Source organism: Geotrypetes seraphini, chromosome 1 (genome assembly GCF_902459505.1).
Source record: "Geotrypetes seraphini chromosome 1, aGeoSer1.1, whole genome shotgun sequence".
Classification (NCBI taxonomy): Eukaryota; Metazoa; Chordata; class Amphibia; order Gymnophiona; family Dermophiidae; genus Geotrypetes; species Geotrypetes seraphini.
The window spans coordinates 530,069,822-530,091,113 of NC_047084.1; the positions used below are offsets into that span (position 1 = coordinate 530,069,822).

The 21,292-nt window shown below is 40.7% G+C and overlaps 1 protein-coding gene across 2 annotated transcripts in view; it reads right to left on the minus strand.

Moving 5' to 3' along the window:
• DMXL1 (Dmx like 1) overlaps nt 1–21,292 on the minus strand; it is a 367,266-nt gene that overhangs the window by 309,895 nt on the left and 36,079 nt on the right. For both annotated transcript variants that reach the window (XM_033929039.1, XM_033929038.1), the window contains exons 2-4: nt 12,920–13,045; nt 5,883–5,960; nt 1,601–1,676 (exon numbers count right to left, since the gene is read on the minus strand). In XM_033929039.1, coding sequence (XP_033784930.1) covers nt 1,601–1,676; nt 5,883–5,960; nt 12,920–13,045 — 280 coding nt within the window. The remainder of the gene's footprint in view (nt 1–1,600; nt 1,677–5,882; nt 5,961–12,919; nt 13,046–21,292) is intronic.

The window sequence follows — 21,292 nt, forward strand, 5'->3', positions numbered from 1 at the left end:
TGCGGGTGGCCAGGACAGTTGTCTGCTGACAGTAGACTAGATGGTTTCTTTTTCATTTCTTAGTTGATACCACTTACCTTCTCCTAAAATATGGCATCAGTTATCCATGTGGATTTGTTTGATCTCCAAGTGACAGGGAGGTCTTCAGGTTTCAGGTTCTTGAATGTGTGTGACTTTGCTAATTTATAAATCACCAAAGGCTTTAGCTTTTCTCCAGCTGAGCTAGTGCATAGCAAACTATGAAACATTCTTTGAAAAGTTTTCCGCTCTTACATTTGTTACCTTTCATGACGAGGCTCCTGTCAGGCATTATCTTGAAAAAGAATCCACAATCATCAATTTTAAAGATGTCGCCATCTTTGAAGCCTTTGATGAACTCTTCCACAACTTCTACTGGAACTTCACTGAATCCACCACACAAGACTTTCTGGAAAAACTTGTGGCACAATTTAAATTTCTTGAGCCAACCACTTGATGCTTGAAAATCTGCCACTCCATATTCCTGTTCAAATTTCTGAACAACTTCTTGGATCATCGGCCCAGAGATTCAGGTGTTAACTTCCTTCATTTGTTTGAACCAGCTTAATGTGGCTTCATTGACTTCATCAAGGGAAATTTCCTTCCTTTTCCACTGTAGGTCTCCACTTTCCTTACCTTATATCTCTCCAAGTACTCATGTCTAAGTTTTTGGATGTTGCTAACTGTGGTTTCGCTAATACCAAAATGTTCCGCTGTCTTTCTCTGGCTGCTGCTTTCCAGAAAATGGAGAAGATCAAACTTTTCCTTCAATGTCAGCTCTTTGAGTTCTTTCCTTTGGTCTATCATGTCACGATTAACTGTAAAATTTTTCAATAATTTTAGGATGTATCTACAATTCAGACTAGTCCTTCACGCTGAAAGAATCTTCAGCAACATGTGAAAAACAATAATAAAACATGAAAAAAGAACTTGGTGTGGAGTGGACTCAGCTGGTCAAGTTATAGAGGGTAAATTAATACTGCCACAGTCTGAGTGGTCGAGATACAACTTAAAGAGGTGGTCAATATATAGAAATCAGCCTTCCATTGAGTACATGTGATGCATGTCCAGTCTATGAAAATTAGGTCAACTTAAGGAGGTGGTCAATGTAGGGAGATTCTACTGTAGTTAAAATATGTAATTGAAAATTTATTGATCACCAAGAATTCCAAGGATTTTAAATTAATGAACAAAATATCAACAGCTAGTGACATAGCAAATGTAGGAGGCACCCGGGATTGGAGGCACCCCCCACGCCTGTATCTTGTTAAAATCATCACCAGTTGAGCAGCTTCTCCTGCCTGCTGCTTGCGCCAGCATTTGCTTTCCCTCTGATGTCACTTCCTGGCCCTGCAACCCAGAAGTGATTTCAGAGGAGAGCCAGGTTAGTGTGAGCAGCAGGCTGGAGAAGCTGCTCACGCTGGCAAAGATTTAAAGAGATATAGGGTTGGTGGAAAGGGAGGGCATGAGTGTGGCATTGGAGAGTGGCAAGGTGCCAATATCCCCATAAAGACGGTGCCCGGGGCGGTCTACTCCCCCCATCCCTTACTCACCACTGTCAATGGCCATGCTACTCCCTTACCTGTAGGATCCCAAGTTAAATTATGTGCAATGGATTCAAGTAGAAACTGGCTACTCTTCTGCCACTGATTATATCCCTAAAAAGAAAAAAAATATATTAAAAAAACCATATCAGAGTAGCTGATTTTATACTCATATATTTTGTGTAAATCATCATAAAAGTCAATCAATATTATACATATAACTGCAAGTCAATGTTCTCCCTAGTGTCTTTTAGCCAGGCGCTCTGCCCGGCTAATATAGGTGAGTGCCTGGCTGTCTTTTTCCAATGACATGCATCCCCCTCAGGAGTAAGTAACATTTTGAAAAAAAAAGTTCCATGCCGGCACTTTCTCTTATGCTATGTCTCCTTCCCTCAGGGTGTGTCGCCCACACAACCAAGGGACCTGCTTTGGGGTCTATACGGCTGAGTTACCTAAGCGGTACAGCGCCAGCGTTGCATAGTGCTGCCCGATCTGACGAAGGCCTGCATGTTTCTCCCTTCTCTCTAGTGTCCTCCAGCTTCCCCCCCGCCCCCGGCCTCACCTTTAAAGCTAATTACGGCAGCCTGCAGAAGATCGCAGAAGCTGTAGCGTACCTAGCAGGCTGCCGTCGGCCTCCGCAGAACGTTCCCTCTGCCGCGGTTCCACCCATGATGTCAGAGGAAGGGCGGGACCATGGCAGAGGGAATCAAAAGCCGTCAAAACAGCAGTCAGGGAGGCTAAATTCCTCATGGAGGAGTCTCTAGCAAAGAACATCCAGAAGGGAGATAAATTCTTCTTCAGGTATATCAGTGATAGAAGAAAAAACTCAGGCGGGATTGTACGTCTTAGGAAACCAGACGGAGACTATGTGGAAAAGGATTCGGAAAAAGCCCAACTATTAAATGAATACTTCTGCTCAGTCTTCACCCGAGAAGCGCCAGGGCTCGGCCCTCAGCTACAGACAAGGGTTGGCTCAGTTGACCCGTTTAGTAACTTTGAGTTTACGCCCAGCAGTGTCTACGGTGAGCTGTCAAAGCTCAAGGTTAACAAAGCAATGGGGCCGGACAACCTGCACCCCAGGGTGCTTAGGGAGCTGAGTGATGTCTTGGTGGAGCCACTGTCCGCGCTCTTCAACCTCTCCCTTAGTACAGGCAGCGTCCCGTTGGACTGGAGGACGGCTAACGTCATTCCACTCCACAAGAAAGGCTCAAAGATGGAGACAGCAAACTACAGACCAGTGAGTCTAACATCGATAGTGAGCAAACTAATGGAAACTCTAATCAAACACCAATTAGATAAGATCCTGGATGAGGAGAATCTACGGGATCCCCGACAACATGGATTTACTAAGGGGAGATCCTGCCAATCCAACCTGATCAGCTTCTTTGACTGGGTAACGGGGAAGCTGGATATTGGGGAGTCCCTGGACATCGTGTACCTGGACTTTAGCAAAGCATTCGATAGCGTACCACACCGCAGGTTACTGAGCAAGATGAGTTCTATAGGATTAGGTAACATATTGACGAAATGGGTTGGGAGCTGGCTTGGAGGTAGGCTCCAAAGGGTGGTAGTGAACGGCACCCCCTCCGAAATGACGGAGGTGATTAGTGGAGTACCACAGGGCTCAGTCTTGGGCCCAATCCTATTCAACATCTTTATAAGAGACTTGGCAGAAGGGCTTCGAGGTAAAATAACATTATTCGCCGATGACGCCAAACTTAGTAATGTAGTGGGCAAATGCACAACAGACGAAGATTCAGTGCCCGACAACATGATGCACGACCTACTCCTACTGGAGCGATGGTCTAGGACATGGCAACTCAACTTCAATGCCAAAAAATGCAAAGTTATGCACCTGGGCAGCCAGAATCCATGCAAGTCTTATACCCTTAATGGCGAGATCCTAGCAAAAACGGTAGCAGAACGAGACTTGGGGGTAATCGTCAGTGAGGACATGAAGTCTGCCAATCAAGTGGAGCAGGCTTCGTCCAAGGCAAGACAAATCATGGGCTGCATACGAAGGGGTTTCGTCAGTCGTAAGGCGGAAGTCATTATGCCATTGTATAGATCCATGGTGAGGCCCCACCTGGAATACTGTGTGCAATTCTGGAGGCCGCATTATCGCAAGGATGTGCTGAGACTGGAGTCGGTGCAAAGAATGGCCACCCGGATGGTCTCGGGACTCAAGGATCTACCATACGAAAAACGGCTTGACAAATTACAGCTATACTCGCTCGAGGAGCGCAGAGAGAGGGGGGACATGATCGAGACGTTCAAGTATCTTACGGGCCGCATCGAGGCGGAGGAAGATATCTTCTTTTTCAAGGGTCCCACGACAACAAGAGGGCATCCGTTGAAAATCAGGGGCGGGAAACTACGAGGTGACACCAGGAAATTCTTTTTCACCGAAAGAGTGGTTGATCGCTGGAATAGTCTTCCACTACAGGTGATTGAGGCCAGCAGCGTGCCTGATTTTAAGGCCAAATGGGATCGGCACATGGGATCTATTCACAGGGCAAAGGTAGGGGAGGGACATTAAGGTGGGCAGACTAGATGGGCCGTGGGCCCTTATCTGCCGTCTGTTTCTATGTTTCTATGTTTCTATGGAATGTGCTGCGGAGGCCAACGACAGCCTGCTAGGTATGCTACAGCACCGGCAATCATCTGTAGGTTGCCGTAGTTAGCTTTAAAGCTTAGTCCTCGACAAGTGGGATTCACAGCGCAGAACACGACCCGTCGGGCTAAAGCAGTGCCCATTGCGTTGCGAGGGCCCTGGCAGGATGGGGGTTGCCATAGAGACACTGGATCTGGACACGGGGTGGAGGGAGAGAGAGAGAGAGTGAGACAGACAGAAAAGGACCTTGAGGAGGAGCGGGAAATTAAACTTGAACCAAAAGGGAGGGGGAAAACAGGGCAGATGCTGGACTAGAGAGGGGTAGAGAAGGGAAACACCATGAACCGAGGAGCGAGAGAGGCCAGGCCCTGGGGAGGGGGAAGACAAAGAGGACCTAGAACAAAGGTGGGAGGACTCAAAATGTTAGCAGAAGGAAACAAAGGGGAAGCAGAAGAGGGGCAGATGTTGGACTTGGGGGTGAATAGAGGGGAGAAAGAGACGGCAGAGAGGTGGAAAGATACTGGGGAAGGAAGGAAGGAGAGAAAGAGAAGGAGAGAGAAAGAGAAAGACTATGGGAGGTGCAGACAGAAGAGACAGAGGAGGAGAGACCCTGAGGAAGATTATAACAGAGGAGGGAAAGAGAGGGAGACATGTTGCCAATAGGGGTGGAGGAGAGAGGAAGAAAAGTTGGACTCATGGAGGGACAGAAAGAGATGTTGGTTAGGGAAGGGAATGAGGTCCGGAGGAGAGGAAGCATGCAGGAGGCAAAAAGAAAGAAATGTTGGATGCACAGTCAGAAGAAAGTCCAACCAGAAACTAATTAAATCACCAGACAACTAAAGGTAGAAAAAATGATTTTATTTTCAATTTAGTGATCAAAATGTGTCAGTTTTGAGACTTTATAATTTGCTGTCTATATTTTGCACTATATTTGTCTATTTTTCTATAGTTCTTACTGAGGTGACATTACATATTTTAAAGTCATCTGCCTTGACCTCTTCGAAAAATAAAACAAATATAAATGATAATTAACATTTTCTCTGCGTAGTGTGTTTTGTGGGGTTTTTTAATTTTGTGGTTACCATTATGAATTAATAAGATTATATTGTGTGTACATGAAAAATGAATAGAAGAAATTTCATTACAATTGGTACTATTATAATGGGGGTGGAGTCAGGGGCGGTGCTTGGGCTGGGGTACTCGGTTGGTATTTGTTAGGACTTAGGGGGTACTTGGCTTGAAGAAGTTGTGAAACACTAGTCTAGGTGACTATGGAGTTCGCTCAGTAAGGGCCCCTTTTACAAAGCCACAGTAGCGATTTTCCCATGACACTCAAAGTTAAAGGGAAACACTCAATGAAGTTACAGGGAAATACTTTTAAAACCAATAGGAGGAAATTTTTTTTTTTTATTCAGAATAGTTAAGTTCTATAACGCATTGCCAGAGGTTATAGTAAGAGCGGATAGCCTACCTGGTTTTAAGAAAGATTTGAACAATTTCCTGGAGGAAAAGTCCATAATCTGTTGTTGAGAAAGACATGGGGGAAGCCACTGCTTGCCCTTAATCGTAGAAAGAAAAATTTCCATCTATATATCATAACATCTTTTAATCATTAACACCAGGCAATATGCAATCAACTAATAAAATTTGTCTAAATGATCAACATAAGAATAGCAACAAAAAAGACAGATAATTAAATTACTTACATGCGAATGAATGTTCTTTTGTTTCAAAGAGTTTACGCCCTCAAAGATACAAATCACATTTCCATAGGAAGCTGCAATCTACAAAAAAAAAAAAACAACCAAAATGGAGGTCAAAATGAAGAAAAAAGTAAACACATGAACATTTGGAAAACTGAAATTTAGATGTTTATAAAAAAAAAAAAATCTATATCCAAAGCAGTTTACTATCTATCTATCTATCTTGTATGATTGGTCTTGTTCTTTCCTATTTTTATAATGACTTTATTTTAACCCGCTGAGACCTTTTTAAGCCTTTGCAGGTTATCAAGTATTTAATAAACAACCATACACAGTTTAAAAATATGATCCATATAGTAAAGTTACTCACCTGTAGGAGGTATTCCCCAAGGACAGGATGAAACACTCACATATGGGTGACATCATCCAAAGAAGCCTGGTGCAAAGATGCTCCCCAGCATTCTTTCGAGGTAGATTTGAAAGCACACCATGAACACACACTTTGGTACAGTTAGCAGCATATGCTGTCTTTACAAAAAGAGGTGTTTTCCAAGGTTTACTGTCAACTCAATGAAAAATAGGAGTATATGAATCTATACATCTTATTCATTGCGTTTTAACAACAAGATTCCTGAGGCAGGCCCCTTTTAGGGCTGAAACACGATCGTGTTGAGTCTAATACAGTAAAAGAGATTGAGCATCAATTGGTCACCTTCATTGTTTGTTTCTTGTTCAACCAAGCATGGACCACGGGGGAAACACGTATTAAAGCACCTTCTCCAAGTTTCAAGTTTATTCAAAACATTTGATATAATTGCAAAATCCAAATCCAATGCGATTTACATTAGTTGCAAATTAAGTTAAAATAAAAGAAATAAAAAGAAATCCAACAAACAGTATAATAAAGACTAATTATAAAAGCATTTGATAGAGTGGAATGGGATTTCATGTATAATGGTTTGGTATAGGTTCAGGATTTATTCAAATGGTTCAGACTTTGTATAGCTCCCCTATGGCAAGATTATATATCAATAATAAAATGTCAGATCGTTTTCATTTACATAGGGGAGTTAGACAAGGTTGTCCACTATCTCCTTTGCTTTTTGATATAGTATTAGAACCCTTATTGTTGGCTATTAATCAAGCAAAGGAGATACAGGGTATTCTTCGTAATAACTGGGAATATAAATTTTCAGCTTATGCAGACGATATTTTATTATATTTGAGAAATCCTGTTTCCTCCATTCCTTGTTTGTTAGATTTGATAGACAAATTCGGTAAATTTTCAGGTTATAAAATAAATTGGAATTAGTCTGAACTTCTTCCACTCAAGTGCATTGTTTAAAAAGTATGTTTGAGTCTTTTTCTTTCGTTTGGAAGGAAGATGGTTTAAAATATTTAGGAATATGGATTAAAAATACAGTAGATGAGACTGTAAAAGAAAATGAAAAAAGGCTCTTAAAAAAGGTTACGGAACTATGTGAGCATTGGAATCCATTACATTTATCTTGGTGGGGGAGAGTCCAAACGGTTAAAATGATGATTTTACCTGTAGTTTGCTATCAAATGGGTATGATACCAGTATTTTTTCATGGATCTTTTTATAAAAAGTTGAACTCGATTATTATAAAATTTATTTGGCTTGGTAAAACTCCTAGAATTGCTATAGCATCTTTGCAAAGACCAATTAGGGAGGGCGGGGTAAATTTTCCAAACTTTTATAGGTGCCATCAAGCCTATATTTTACGTCAAGGTATGTATTGGGTCCTCCCAGATCTCATTGAGTATACTCCTGATTGGTTATATTTGGAATGGTGACTCATGTTTCCTTTACATCTTTCTCATGTGCTCAGTATCAAGATGCCCAGATTATACAAAGAAAATAGAATTCTAATGGATACTTGGAAAACATTACGATTTGTCAGTAATTTAACAGCAATTACTATTAATAATTCAACGAATCAATCCATATGGCTAAACTCCAAGATTCAAATTGGCGGTTTCAAGATCGTCTGGAAACATTGGATAATTGCAGGCATCAGAACTTTAAATGATGTAATTACTAATGGTAAGCTGCTGGATTTTACACAATTGCAACATAAATTTGGGCTTCACAAATCACAATATTTTCGTTGGTTGCAATTGAAGCAGGCCATTCAGGCAGGGTTCCCTGAATGGAAAAATTTGAATACTCAACCTAGCATAGAATTTTTATGTTTTCAGGCGGACTTTCTGGTATAAAACTATTAGTGAATTGGTTAAAAAAAAAGCCTAAAAATACTCTTAGGGATATTTGGAGCATTGAGATTAAGCATGATATTTCAGCATCTCAATGGTCACAAATTTGGTCTTGGAGAATGAGATGTACAATGTCAGCATCTATGAAACAAACTTGTTTTTTCTTGTTACATAGAGCTTTTTGGACCCCAGTTAGATTGCAAAAGTTAAATAGCTCTTTGTCTAATAGATGCTGGCATTGTAATCTGGATATGGGAACTTTAGATCATCTTTTGTTTTATTGTCCCCATATCTTAGCCTTTTGGAATTCAATGTGGGATCAAGTAAATTGTTTATTAGAAAATCACGTAGCATTAACTTATGACACTGTACTTTTTGGTATGTCTATGAGAAAAAAGAGTCAGATATCAATGTGTAATAACAAACTTTTATTGATTTTGACTGGAGTAGCCATTCAACATATTATTAATAACTGGAAAGACCATAGTAGGCTTAATTTTAAATTTTGGTGGAATTCGGTATGTCACATATACAAAATGGAAAGATCAATAGCGGTGCAAAATGGAAATTATAAAAACTTCATTAAAATTTGGGAACCATTAACGTCCTTTTGTCATGATTGATGCCATTTTTCTAATATTTCTATATTTAATATGTAAGATAAGGGTGGGGTGGGGGAGGATTTCTATTATATGAAAAAGAACATTACTAGAGGGATTTCAGGATGGGAGAGGGAGGGTTATATTTGCAATTATAAGATATAACGTTAAGATGTACAAGTGATTAAATCTATGTTATTGTGTTGCAAATTTTGTACACTTGATGATAAATCAAAAAATTTTATTACAAAAAGTAACAGAGATGTGTGAGCAATGGAATCCTTTACATTTGTCCTGGTGGGGAAGAGTTCAAACTGTTAAAATGATGATTTTGCCTGTGGTTTGCTATCAATTGGGAATGATACCAGTGTTTTTTCAGGGGTCTTTCTATAAAAAATTAAATAGTATTCTGGTTAAATTTATTTGGCTGGGAAAAATTGCAAGAGTGGCTTTAGTGTCTTTGCAAAGACCAATTGAGGAGGGTGGGGTAAATTTTCCCAATTTTTATAGGTATCATCAAGCCTATATCATGCGCCAAGGTATGTATTGGGTCCTCCCAGAGCTTTTGGAACAATTACCAGAGTGGTTAAAGATGGAGAGATCACTTATCTTTCCACTTAGGCTTGATCTTTTGCTTGGTATAAAAGTGCCTAGAATACGTAGGGACAATAGAGTATTAATGGATACTTGGAAAACATTAAGGTTTATAGACAAATTAACTACTGATTCTATTTTAAAATCGAAACAACAGACTATTTGGGTAAACTCCAAGATACAAATAGGCGGGTTTAAGGTTGTCTGGAAAGATTGGATTAAAGCAGGTATAAGATCATTAACGGAAATAATTGATAATGGTAAGATGCTTGAATTTTCACAATTGCAACATAAATATGGTCTGAATAAAAAACAAAGTTTTAAGTGGTTGCAATTGAAGCAGGCTATTCAGGTGGGGTTCCCTGAATGGAAATCTTTAAATGATCATTACAGCTTAGAATTCTTATGTTTCCAGGCAGATTTTCTGGGTCATCAGGCCGCAAAGTGGTATAAAATTATATCTAATTATTTGAATAAGAAGCCTAAAAATGGATTAAGAGATATTTGGAGCATTGAGATTAAGCATCAGATTAATGCATCTCAATGGCCACGTATTTGGTCTTGGAGAATTAAAGGTACGATGTCAGCATCTATTAGGCAAACATGGTTCTTTTTGTTGCATAGAGCATTCTGGACCCCTACTAGATTACAAAAATTAGATTGCTCTAAGTCTAATAGATGCTGGCATTGTAAAATTGAAGTTGGAACTTTAGACCATCTTTTATTTTATTGTCCATATATTCAGGCATTTTGGATATCAATCTGGGATCAAGTCAACATATTGATGGAGAGTCATGTGGCATTATCCTATGACACAGTGGTTTTTGGAATGTGTATGAGGGCCAAATGCCAAATATCTGCAGCAAACAATAAATTATTGATGATTCTTACTGGTGTGGGAATTCAGCAAATAACAACTAATTGGAAAGACTGTTCTAGACTGAATTGTAGTTTCTGGTGGAACTCAGTTTGTCATATGTACAAGATGGAAAGATTTCTTGCAGTACAAAGGGGGTATTTTAAAAGGTTTCAAGAGGTGTGGAGGCCATTAATTTATTATTATAATGATTAAGATTTATTCTTTTTCCTTAAAGGATAATTTATAAAAATGGGGTGGGGTGGGGGGGATAAGATAATTTAGTTAGCTAGCGGTATATTTCAACTGATTAATGGATATAAGAAACATGGTATATAGGTATGAATAGAAAAGGAAAGAGGATAAATTTATTGGAAATATGTTGTTATGAAATATAAGGGGATATATGTACTATGATGAGATATATATTGTTGTGCATTACTTTGTATAATAAAATGAATAAAGAGTTTGAGGAAGAAAGGGTGGGGGGAGGGACAGATTTAATGTAAGATTAATTGTATTATGAAAGAGGGATGTATAAGTATGTATAAGTTTGGACGAAATATTTTGTTGATATGGGAAGGGATGGGAGGTGGATGGGGGGTATTAAAACATGTATAATAATATTGTTTAAGAATGTCAAGTGAGTCATGTGAATTAATTGTAATAATATTGTACACTTGTTGAAAGAAATAAAAAGGAATAAAGATTAAAAAAAAAAATAATAAATAAAATAAAATCAATAAAGAATTATTAAAAAAAATAAAAAAAGACTAATTATAACAGACTGCAAAAAAAAAAAAAAAAGTGGATTAAATACAATTCCAAAACAAATAAAACGGGGATGGATAAAAGAAACAGCAGGTTGGGGAACTTAATTTTTACTTAACAATGCTCCTTGTCCAATATAAGATTATAAAATTTAAATGAATCAGTTAAAAGCGTCCTTAAACAGCCAACTTTTTAGGAGACTTTTAAATTTATTAAGTACTTTTTCTTCTCTTATGTTGTATGGAAGCGAATTCCAAATTTGTGGGGCTGTAACAGAAAATGAGGGGATTACTAGCAAAGATTTTTCTTCTGATCTTAAAGATTTTGCAGGAATATATGGTATTAGAAATCTTTCTAAAAATGCAGGAGTTTGTTTGCTAATATTTTTTATGTAATAATAATAATAATAATAATTTATTTCTTATATACCTCCATATACCGCCAAAGCTATGTAAGTAATGCTATTTTAAATATGATTCGGTTTTTTACAAGCAACCAATGATTTTCCTTTAAGAGTGGAGTTACATGATCAAATGTTTTTCTTTTCGTATTTTGAAGGATTTGGAGTCTACGTGTTTCTTTTAAGGTAGAACCCTTATATAGGGCATTACAATAGTCAATTTTAGATATAATAAATGAATGTATTAGAATATTCAATGATGATTCGTCAAGAAAAGCGGATAGTGATCTGATTAATCAGTCTATAGAAGCAAGTTCTTACTAGTGAGCTAATTATATCATGGTAACTAAGCTTTCGGTCTAGTATGACTGAGTATCTTCACCTTAGTAACTACCTTAAGTGTCGTTGTGTTTATGGTTATATTGGCTCCTAATTCCTGCCCCTCTCTACATGGGAAAAGCATAGTCTCTGTTTTAGATGTATTAAGGGCCAACTTAATTGTCATGTAACCATTTAGATATTTTGGATAGTTTCTCATTAATTGCTGTAATTTCTCCGTCTGCGCTAGTATTTATAGGATGCAAAAGTTGTACATCATCCGCGTAAGCAAATGGTATAAACCCAATTGACTGACTAAGGGTTAGCAGCGGCGCCAAAAATATGTTAAACAATAGCGGAGATAAAATTGATCCTTGCGGGATCCCAAAACTTGTCGAGGTTATACTTGTAGAGGAGTTATTGAATGTTGCCTTAGATGATCGTTCATAAAAATATGACTGAAACTACTGGAAAACGACTTCCGAAATTCCCAACGATCTTAGTTTCTTAAGAGAAGATGGTGATTGATAGTGTCGAAAGCTGATGATAAGTCTAAGGATATGAGGAGAACTGATTGATGCTGATCCCAGAAATATAGGTCAGAAGATGTCAGACCAATTAAAGACTGTTCAGTTGAACAATGTTGTTGAAATCCTGTTTGGTGAGGGTGTAATGCTCCAGTTTTCTCGACAAATTCAGAAACTTGATTAAAAACTATTTTTTCCATCATTTTTGCTATAAATGGTATTTTTGCTATTCGACAGAAATTATTGGGATCATTCAGATTCCCTTTTACATCTTTGGGTATTGGGCGAATAGTCGAATTTTTCCATTTTGGGGCTATAATCCCTTTCTCTAAAAACGTGGAGATCTTCTCTCTTCCTTGTGCTGGGCCTTGAGCATCTGCGCATGCTCAAGGCCTTCCAGTTCTTGCTCTCTGCACAAGGAAAAGGGAAGATCTTTGGGCACCGGCACAGGGATGTCCTGTGCGTTGGTGCTGGTGCCAGTGCCAGATGGGGGTAAGCAAATGTGTTTGGGCGGGTGAGTGGGGGATGCCAGATCGTGGCGGAGGGGTAGCGCTCGTAAATCGAGTCAAGCTCAGTTTCCAGGGCGTACATTTTGCAAATGTTTTGCTCGTCTTGCAAAACACTCGCAAACCACAGCACTCGTAAACTGAGGTTTGACTGTACATACAAGTATTGGAATCAATTAATAATTCTGCCTATTTACATTTGGTATGACAACACAAAGTATTCCTACTTACCCTGCCCTGCTGTAGCGAACAGTCCACACATCCCACCTGAATATTTCCATGTATAGCTCCAGGAATTATTTGTAGTCTTTCAAAATCACTTCCTAAAATCACAATATCACATCCAGATGCATATGCCTGTATGAAAGGAGAAAAGAAAAATTAAAATGAAGGTAATATTATAGCAATAGATCATAGTTAAAAAAAAAAATCATGACTTCACGTCTTACAAATAAGGAAAGGTACAATTCTGAGAAAAGCAGCGCTAACAGTTTTTCTTCTCAAAGCACAGCACCACATGTCAAGAAGGATTAATATTTCATATTAAACATTACAAACCGATTTGTACATTTTTAATGTACTTCATTGTCACTGATGGATAAATCATTAACCACTGGCTCCCAAACTCAGTGCATGGACCCCTGGGGTCTGCAGAAAAAGAAAAAGAAATCCTCATCACAACTAATTACATGGATTGCATGCAACTCCTGTTGCTGATCTTCCAGCCCATCTACAAAAGCCATGAGAAAAGGACAGCACAGTATCTCATCTCATTAACTTACCCAGCAGCCATCTATCTGGGTCATTCCATGTCAAGATCAGATTCTTGGAAAGTGCCCTACATGACCATCACGGATTTTGATGAAACTTCATATGCAGAGTCCACCATGTCTCAAACGAACTTTGGTAAAGTTTTAGTTTTGCCTGTGGAATATTTGTGGAGATATAGCCATTTGTTTGACCCCATTCCACAATGAGATACAGTACGACGATGACATTCTGACAACTTTGAGACACAATATCTCACGAGCTATGTTTCCAAAAAAACTGAAACTTAGCTACCCTGCACAACTTTTGGAGCTCTATTCAGTGCTACCAATAATAATTTTTGTCGAGCACTGAGTGAATGGCTGAATTACAGTAAACTTGGCCGAAAAAATTAGTGCTCCAAAAAAAGTCAAAGTTTGACATTACTTAGCTCCCACAATAATTGAGTAATAAATGCGAAATTTGGCGCATAATGTCTCAGTACAATGTTGTTTTCAAAAGTACAATTTCAACCTCCAAGCTCTTTCCATTAATTTACAAATTAAGTGTAAAGTTGCTAATTTGTGTAAAAAGGCCAAAAATAGGGTATTTTCAGCCTGCTTTTACAGAAAAATACCTTTTAGAAACTCTTTCAAATCAGTCTCATTAGAAAGAGCATATTTCAAACCCCCTAGAAAAGTGGACTTCATTTTTCAACGCACGTTAACAATGGCTGAAAAAGTGGGACAAAGTTAGGAGACGTTGCCACGGCAACAACCTCTATTTCAATATAGTTCTGTCATTTTTAAAGTTACAGTTTTGTATTGACGTAGTATTACTACTACTCTATTGCGTTGGTCCATGGTGACATTGTCACTACCAGTTTAAGAGTTTGAACTGGCAACCCCATCGCCATAGGGGTCACGCCAGATAGCTGTGCAATACCAGCCACGGGTGGGCCACTTCGTCCAGGTTCCCAAGCCTCGCATTTGGTTTCTTTGTCAAGGTTCCAAAGCCTTTTGTTGGTATCTTTCTGGTTCCAAAGCCAATGATTAGGGTGTCTTATCCTAGGTTCCCAAGCCTAAATTGGGTATCTTATATGGTTCCCAAGCCGAAGTGAAGTCCACTTTGTTGGCATCGATTCGTTGGTATCCATTTTAAACTGAATTAATAATAATGTGGATCTGAAAAAGAAAACAAGTTGTAATTTGTGATCTGCATGCAACAAAATTATCACCTCAATTTCTAGTTAGGAATAATCATTAATTAAGAACACTATAATTGTACCCAAAGCTTGAGTAAAAATAAACAGGGAAAAACAGTGTGAAAAGTGACATAATTGTAAGTTGAAATGTAGGCCGTTGCCATGGTGACATCTCCCAACATTGTCCCCCTTTTTCGGGCATTGTTAACCTGCATTGAAAAATGAAGCCCACTTTTCTAGGGGGTTTGAAATATGCTCTTTCTAATGAGACTGATTTGAAAGAGTTTCTGAAAGGTATTTTTCTGTAAAAGCAGGCTGAAAATACCCTATTTTTGGCCTTTTTACACAAATTAGCAACTTTACACTTAATTTGTAAACTAATGGAAAAAGCTTGGAGGTTGAAATTGTACTTTTGAAAACAACGTTGTACTGAGACATTATGCGCCAAACTTCGCATTTATTACTCAATTATTGTGGGAGCTAAGTAATGTCAAACTTTGACTTTTTTTGGAGCACTAATTTTTTCGGCCAAGTTTACTGTAATTCAGCCATTCACTCAGTGCTCGACAAAAATTATTATTGGTAGCACTGAATAGAGCTCCAAAAGTTATGCAGGGTAGCTAAGTTTCAGTTTTTTTGGAAACATAGCTCGTGAGATATTGTGTCTCAAAGTTGTCAGAATGTCACTGTCGTACTGTATGTCATTGCAGTATGGGGGTCAAACAAATGGCTATATCTCCACGAATATTCCACAGGCGAAACTAAAACTTTACCAAAGTTCGTTTGATACATGTGGGACTTTGTGCATAAAGTTTTATCAAAATCCGTGATGGTCACATAGGGAGCCCTTGATCACTTGACATGGAATAACCCATCTGCCCCAAACTGAAATTGTCAAACAACAGATACACACAACTTAAGAAGGAAATATTTTAAAAGGAAGTGCTTTTTTTTTCAAACATCATCTATCTGAACATGATCATCCAGACCACCACCAAGTCTATCTTTATACCACATTCTCGATCAAAAATTCATCCAAGTCTGAAATGTCCAGAACAAGATCTTTTGAACGTGGGAGGGGCCAACATTGTGATTGACTGACCACCCAGAAATTGCAACATAGCAGTGGGGCACCTTACCGGGGACTGCTGTGAACTTCACAAAAAGGGTGCCACATAAACATCTCACCACAACTCCCTTATAGGTCATGGTAAGCCTCCCAAAACCCACTATATCCATCTGTCTATAACCCCAATAGCTCTTATGACTGCAGGTGGCATCTATATGGCAGTACATACGGTTTGTGGGTGTTTTGGTGGGCTCATATTTTCCACCATTGATGTATGGTTAAGAGTGGCCCAACCCCCAGATTACTTAAGCCACCTCTGTGCAGTTCTAATAGGCTTCCTATAGCAGGTGCTGATGTTTCCAGAGGAAGGTATGTACATTTTTATTCTGAACTTTATGGGGGTGCAACGGGGTCAGTAAACACGGTGTCTCTCAGCTCTGGTTGAACAGCGGCATTCAGAGGCCTTAAAAGTCCCTGGATGCATCTAAAAAGCCGTTTCAATTATCAGCACTTGGATGACCTGTCTTTTAGCTCGTCCAAGTGCTGACTTGGGCAGGTTTTTAGACATATTTCAGTTTCGATTGTGAGCCCCTAAATTTCCAAGGTATCCCAATTAGTATGAACCCATTTCTTGTACTCAATCAGATCTTCTGGATCACTATCTTCAAAATAGCTGGCAATTGCAGATTCCATCCCTTCTGGTCCAGGGTAGAGAGCTGCCGGGAACGGGGACGATGGGGATCCCGTGGGTTCCCCCTTTGGGTCACGGGGATCCCATGGGGATGCCCCCTAGGGTCGCAGGGATCCTGTGGGGTTTGATACAACTCGAGCCGTGAAGCTCGTCTTCTTTTTCCTACCTGCCCTGCCGCAGCACACATAGCCGACCGGAAGTTTTCCCCCATGTCAGCGCTGATGTCGGAGGGAGGGCTTAAGCAAAGCTGTCCCTCCGACGTCAGCGCTGACTTCGGGGGAAACTTCCGGTCAGCTCTGTGTGCTGCGGCAGGGCAGGCAGGAAATAGAAGACGAGCCTCGTGGCTCGAGCTCCATTTGGCTGAGAAAGTTGCTAAGGTAATTTGCTTGCAGATGAGGGCTGGAGACAAACACGGAACACAAAAGGGGGGGAGGGAGTGCATTTTTGGATACAAGGCATGAACTTGGGAGAGAGGAAGGGAGGGAAAGAGATGCTGAGGTGGGGGAGGGAATGCGTTTTTGGACATAGAAGGCATGAACTTGGGAGAGAGGAAGGGAAGGAAAGAGATGGTTGTGTACACGGGGAATGGAAGAAAGGAGAATTTTTGGTCATAAGGAGGGAGTGAGGTACAGATGAGAGGGAGAAATACTGTGGTGGAAAGGGAACAGTGGGACAGATTGAAATGGATGCAAGAGGGAGGAATGTTGGACATATTGGTGAAGGGAATGGAGGGAGAGATGTGGCATGGTGCTGGAGAGGAGTGATAGAAAAAGAAATGTTGGGCATGGTAGGAGGAACCAATGTACAGCAACAGAAGAATTTACAGAATATGGGAAAGCAGAAAAAAGAAACTGGGACCAACTTTATGGAAAAATAAGTCCCCAGACAACAAAGGTAAAAAACAGAATTTATTGACTAAAATATGTTAGCTTTGGGAAATGTATATAGCAGATGTCTTTGTATTGTGTTCAAAAGAAAAGGAAGTGCATTTCTGTTTTTATTTCTAATGTTGAAGTACTTGTTGACTCTTGCTGTGACTGGTGGGGATCCCCAAGCACCGCCAGCAGAGGACCTCCTCTAGAGACGGCCAGAACTCCCCTCCACCAAGCATAGCAGTTGCTGGCAACATCCATGAGCCACTGAGGTGCCAGCATCTGTGACTCAGGGACGCTACTGCAAAAGGAACCCCCAGCAAACTGCAAAGGAAGTCCTCAGCTGACAGCTTGGGGGTTCTCATCAGCTGAGTATTTATATTTTATATTTACATTAGAGGCTCTGGTAAAAACCCGTTTACAAAGTATGTATTCTTCCCAATTAATATTTCCAAATTAATAAAGTGTCTTTGCTTATTTGTAAATGGGTCTCTACCAGAGCCTTTAATTCAGTAGCATAATTAAATGAAATAATTATTTCTGAAGTTTATAGGGATGGGCGGGGACGGAGGGGATTCCTCACAGGGACAGGTGGGATTTTGGTGGGGACGGGTGGGATTTCTGTCCCCGCGCAACTCTCTAGTCCAAGGCACTCTTCACAGCGATGAAGCATGCATTCCTTGGATTCCAGGCTGCGAACCGTTTTACCAAGTAGTTCCTTGTAATTCTCATCCACTAAGCATATAATGAAGTGCACAAACACAAATGGCATGCATTCCTGTTGATCCAACTGTCACGCTCCACTTTGGTCAGAGATCACAAAATTTTGAGAATCCAAAATCTGCTCCATTTTGATTCCTGGTAGCAGATCTATATCCTGTAAATTTCAAAGCAGCAACCATTCTGCTTGTATGTCTTCATTCCTGAAATTCTCACAGGCATATTATCCTTCTTTCCAGTACCCAGTCTGCTGAATTCATCATCATCAAAAAAAATTCTGTATTCTGCTGACAACTTCTGCTGATAGCTTCCTTCCTTATCAATTGGCTGAAAGTGCCAAAATTCCCTTTTCTGCCAATAGCTTCTAAGAATGTTTTACAATTCTTTCTGAAACACCAAACTCTGCTGCTGTTGCTTTGATAGTCCAACTTCTTGGGGCCAAGATTAAAAGTTGAATCTTTTCTTTGTGACTGCATTCTTTATCTTGTCTTTCAGTTCTTCTAGAACAGGGGTGCCCAATAGGTCGATCGCGATCAACCGGTAGATCGCCAGGGGCAAAGTGAGTCAATCAGACTCACTTTGCCTTGGCGATCTACCGGGCCGATCAGCCTTCCTCTCCCCGACGTCGATTCTGCTGTCAGAGAAGAAGTTCAGGCCAGCCAATCGCTGTCTGGCTGGGCGGAACTTCCTCTCCGACGGCAGAATTGACGTCGGGGAGAGGAATGCTGGTCGGCCCAACGCAGGGAAGCAGAGAGAGCTTGGTGCGGAGGCGGTGGCAGCTTGGGAGCCTGTTCCCCGATGGTGGTAGCAGTGGCTTGGTGGAGGGTAGGGAGAAAGAAAGAAAGAAAGGGGGCAGGCAGGGAGACAGAAGGAAAGAAGGGAAACAGAAAAAAAAGAAAGGGAGGCAGGGAGAAAGAAAGGGCAGGGAGAGAGGAAGAAAAAGTCGGGGGAGGGAATGAGGTCTGGAGGAGAGGAAGCATAAAGGCTGAAAGAAGGGAAAAAAGATTGGATGCACAATCAGAAGAAGAAAGTGCAACCAGAGACTCATGAAATCACCAAACAAGGTAGGAAAAATGATTTTATTTTCAATTTAGTGATCAAAATGTGTCTGAATTTATTTCTGCCGTCTATATTTTGCACTATGGCTCCCCTTTTACTAAACCACAATAGCTGTTTTTAGCGCAGGGAGCCTATGAGTGTCGAGAGAAGCGCGGGGCATTCAGCGCAGCTCCCTGTGCTAAAAACTGCTATTTTGTTTTAATAAAAAGGAAGGGGGGTATATTTGTCTATTTTTGTATGGTTGTTACTGAGGTGACAGTGCATAGAGTCATCTGCCTTGACTTCTTTGAAAAAATCCCGGAATAGGAATGATAATTAACATTTTCTCAGCGTACAGTGTGCTTTGTGTTGTTTTTTTAATTTTATTGTTGATAGATCATTTTGACTTGGTCATTTTAAAAGTAGCTCGCAAGCCCAAAAGTGTGTGCACCCCTGTTCTAGAAGTACTAGAAGTCAGCACAATTTTGCAAATTTACACCCATGCAACATGCAGTTTTGATTTCCAATTTCATTTTGTAACTTTGCAATCTTCTTTTCACATATCCAGACTTCTCTACTACTGATTTTTCTTTTAAGTGGTGAAATCTCAATTGATAAGCTGCTGTTTATCACTTCATCTACTACAAAGTCTTCATCAGACTGAGATGATGCAGATAATATTGCTTCCAGCTTTACATTTAATGCAGTCTTACAGGCAGGGCAAAGTTTCTGACCTGGTTTTATGTCATATATTAGTTTCTACTTACATATGCAAAATTTGTGAGGCATTGAAGCCACCAACCCAGAATATGCCATCAAATTGAATCTTTATTAGGTCTGGACTCAACAAGGTCAGTGTTTCAGCTCCCAAGTGTCTATTTCAAGAGTCATCCATTTGCCTTCAGCACATGCGATGGTAAAACATCAAACACTCTGGCAGGCGTTTTGCTCTGCGTTTTGGCGTTCTTCTCGGATAACTGTTTACACAATCGTACTGCACAACATTTTATTAAAAATTCCATTTTACATATTATATTACCATCAAGTGTGCTAAAGCCAATTGGCTTGAAAAAGGCACTTAGGTGCCAAAACACTGGCCAGACCTAATAAAGATTCCATTTGATGACATATTCCTGTTTGGTGGCTTCTCTGTCTCACAACTAGAGAATGACACAGTGACTGTTTCCCGCGGGTAACCCACAGGAATGGGGGAAGAAATCGACTGGTTGCTGCAGGTACGGGGTCAAGGCCATTTACCACTCCATAGAGCAGTGAATGGCCTTGTCCCTGCAGTAAAAGATCTGCCACAAGTTGCCTTCCTTCCCACCCGGTCAGCGATCATGGGTGCAGCTGCAGCAGCAGCCCCCCTCATCATGAGGCCAGCAGCCCTCCTCCAACAGCCCTCGCACCCTCCTCTATCTCTCTCCCCAATCGCCAGTGGCAGCAACACCAACAACAAAAAACCCACATACACAACCCACAGCTCTCCTGGGTCAACCCCTTCCCGCCTCCCAGGGCAGGCCTACCAGCCAGTTGGAAGCTTCCTGCAGCCAAGTTTCTCCTGCCAATGTAACTTCTGGCAAAACTGGAACTGAATCTGGTCTGGAGTTAAAGGGAAGGGTGACAGTTACTAGATCTGGTTTGGGGATAGGGGGGAAGGGACACAGGTGCTTGGCCCATGTGGTGGGTGGAGTGGAGCTGGAGGGAGGGGTTTGGGAGCAGTTTGTTTGGGCTGCTGAAGGGAAGGGTAACAGTTACTGGATCTGGTCTGGGGCTGGAGGGGGGGTACAGTTACCGGATCTGGTTTGGAATGGAGCTAAATGATCTAGTCTGAGGATCAGGGGGAGAAGGGAAACAGGTTCTGGGCCCATGTGGTGGGTGGGTGGAGTAGAGAGGTGCCAGACCAATATCTGGGCACTGAAGGAAGATGATAGAAGTGTTGGACCCATGGGAAGGGGGCTAGAGGGAAGGGAGAAAGGTGCAGGACCGGCAGGGAAGACGAGAGAGAAGGGAGAGAAGGAAAGAGAAAGAGAAAAGCTGAACCAAGGGAATGAAGGAAGAGTGAGTGAAATATTGAACATAGTGGAGGGAGGGAGGAAAAAGAGAGTGTGAGAGAGACATTGGTATAAGGGTGTAAGAGAGGGGAGAAGCTGGACACAGGGAGATATAAAGAGGGGAGATGGTGGGCATGGACACAGAGGGATAATGCTAGACATAGGAGGGTATACGGACACAGAGAAGATGGCTAGATATGGGGGAGAAT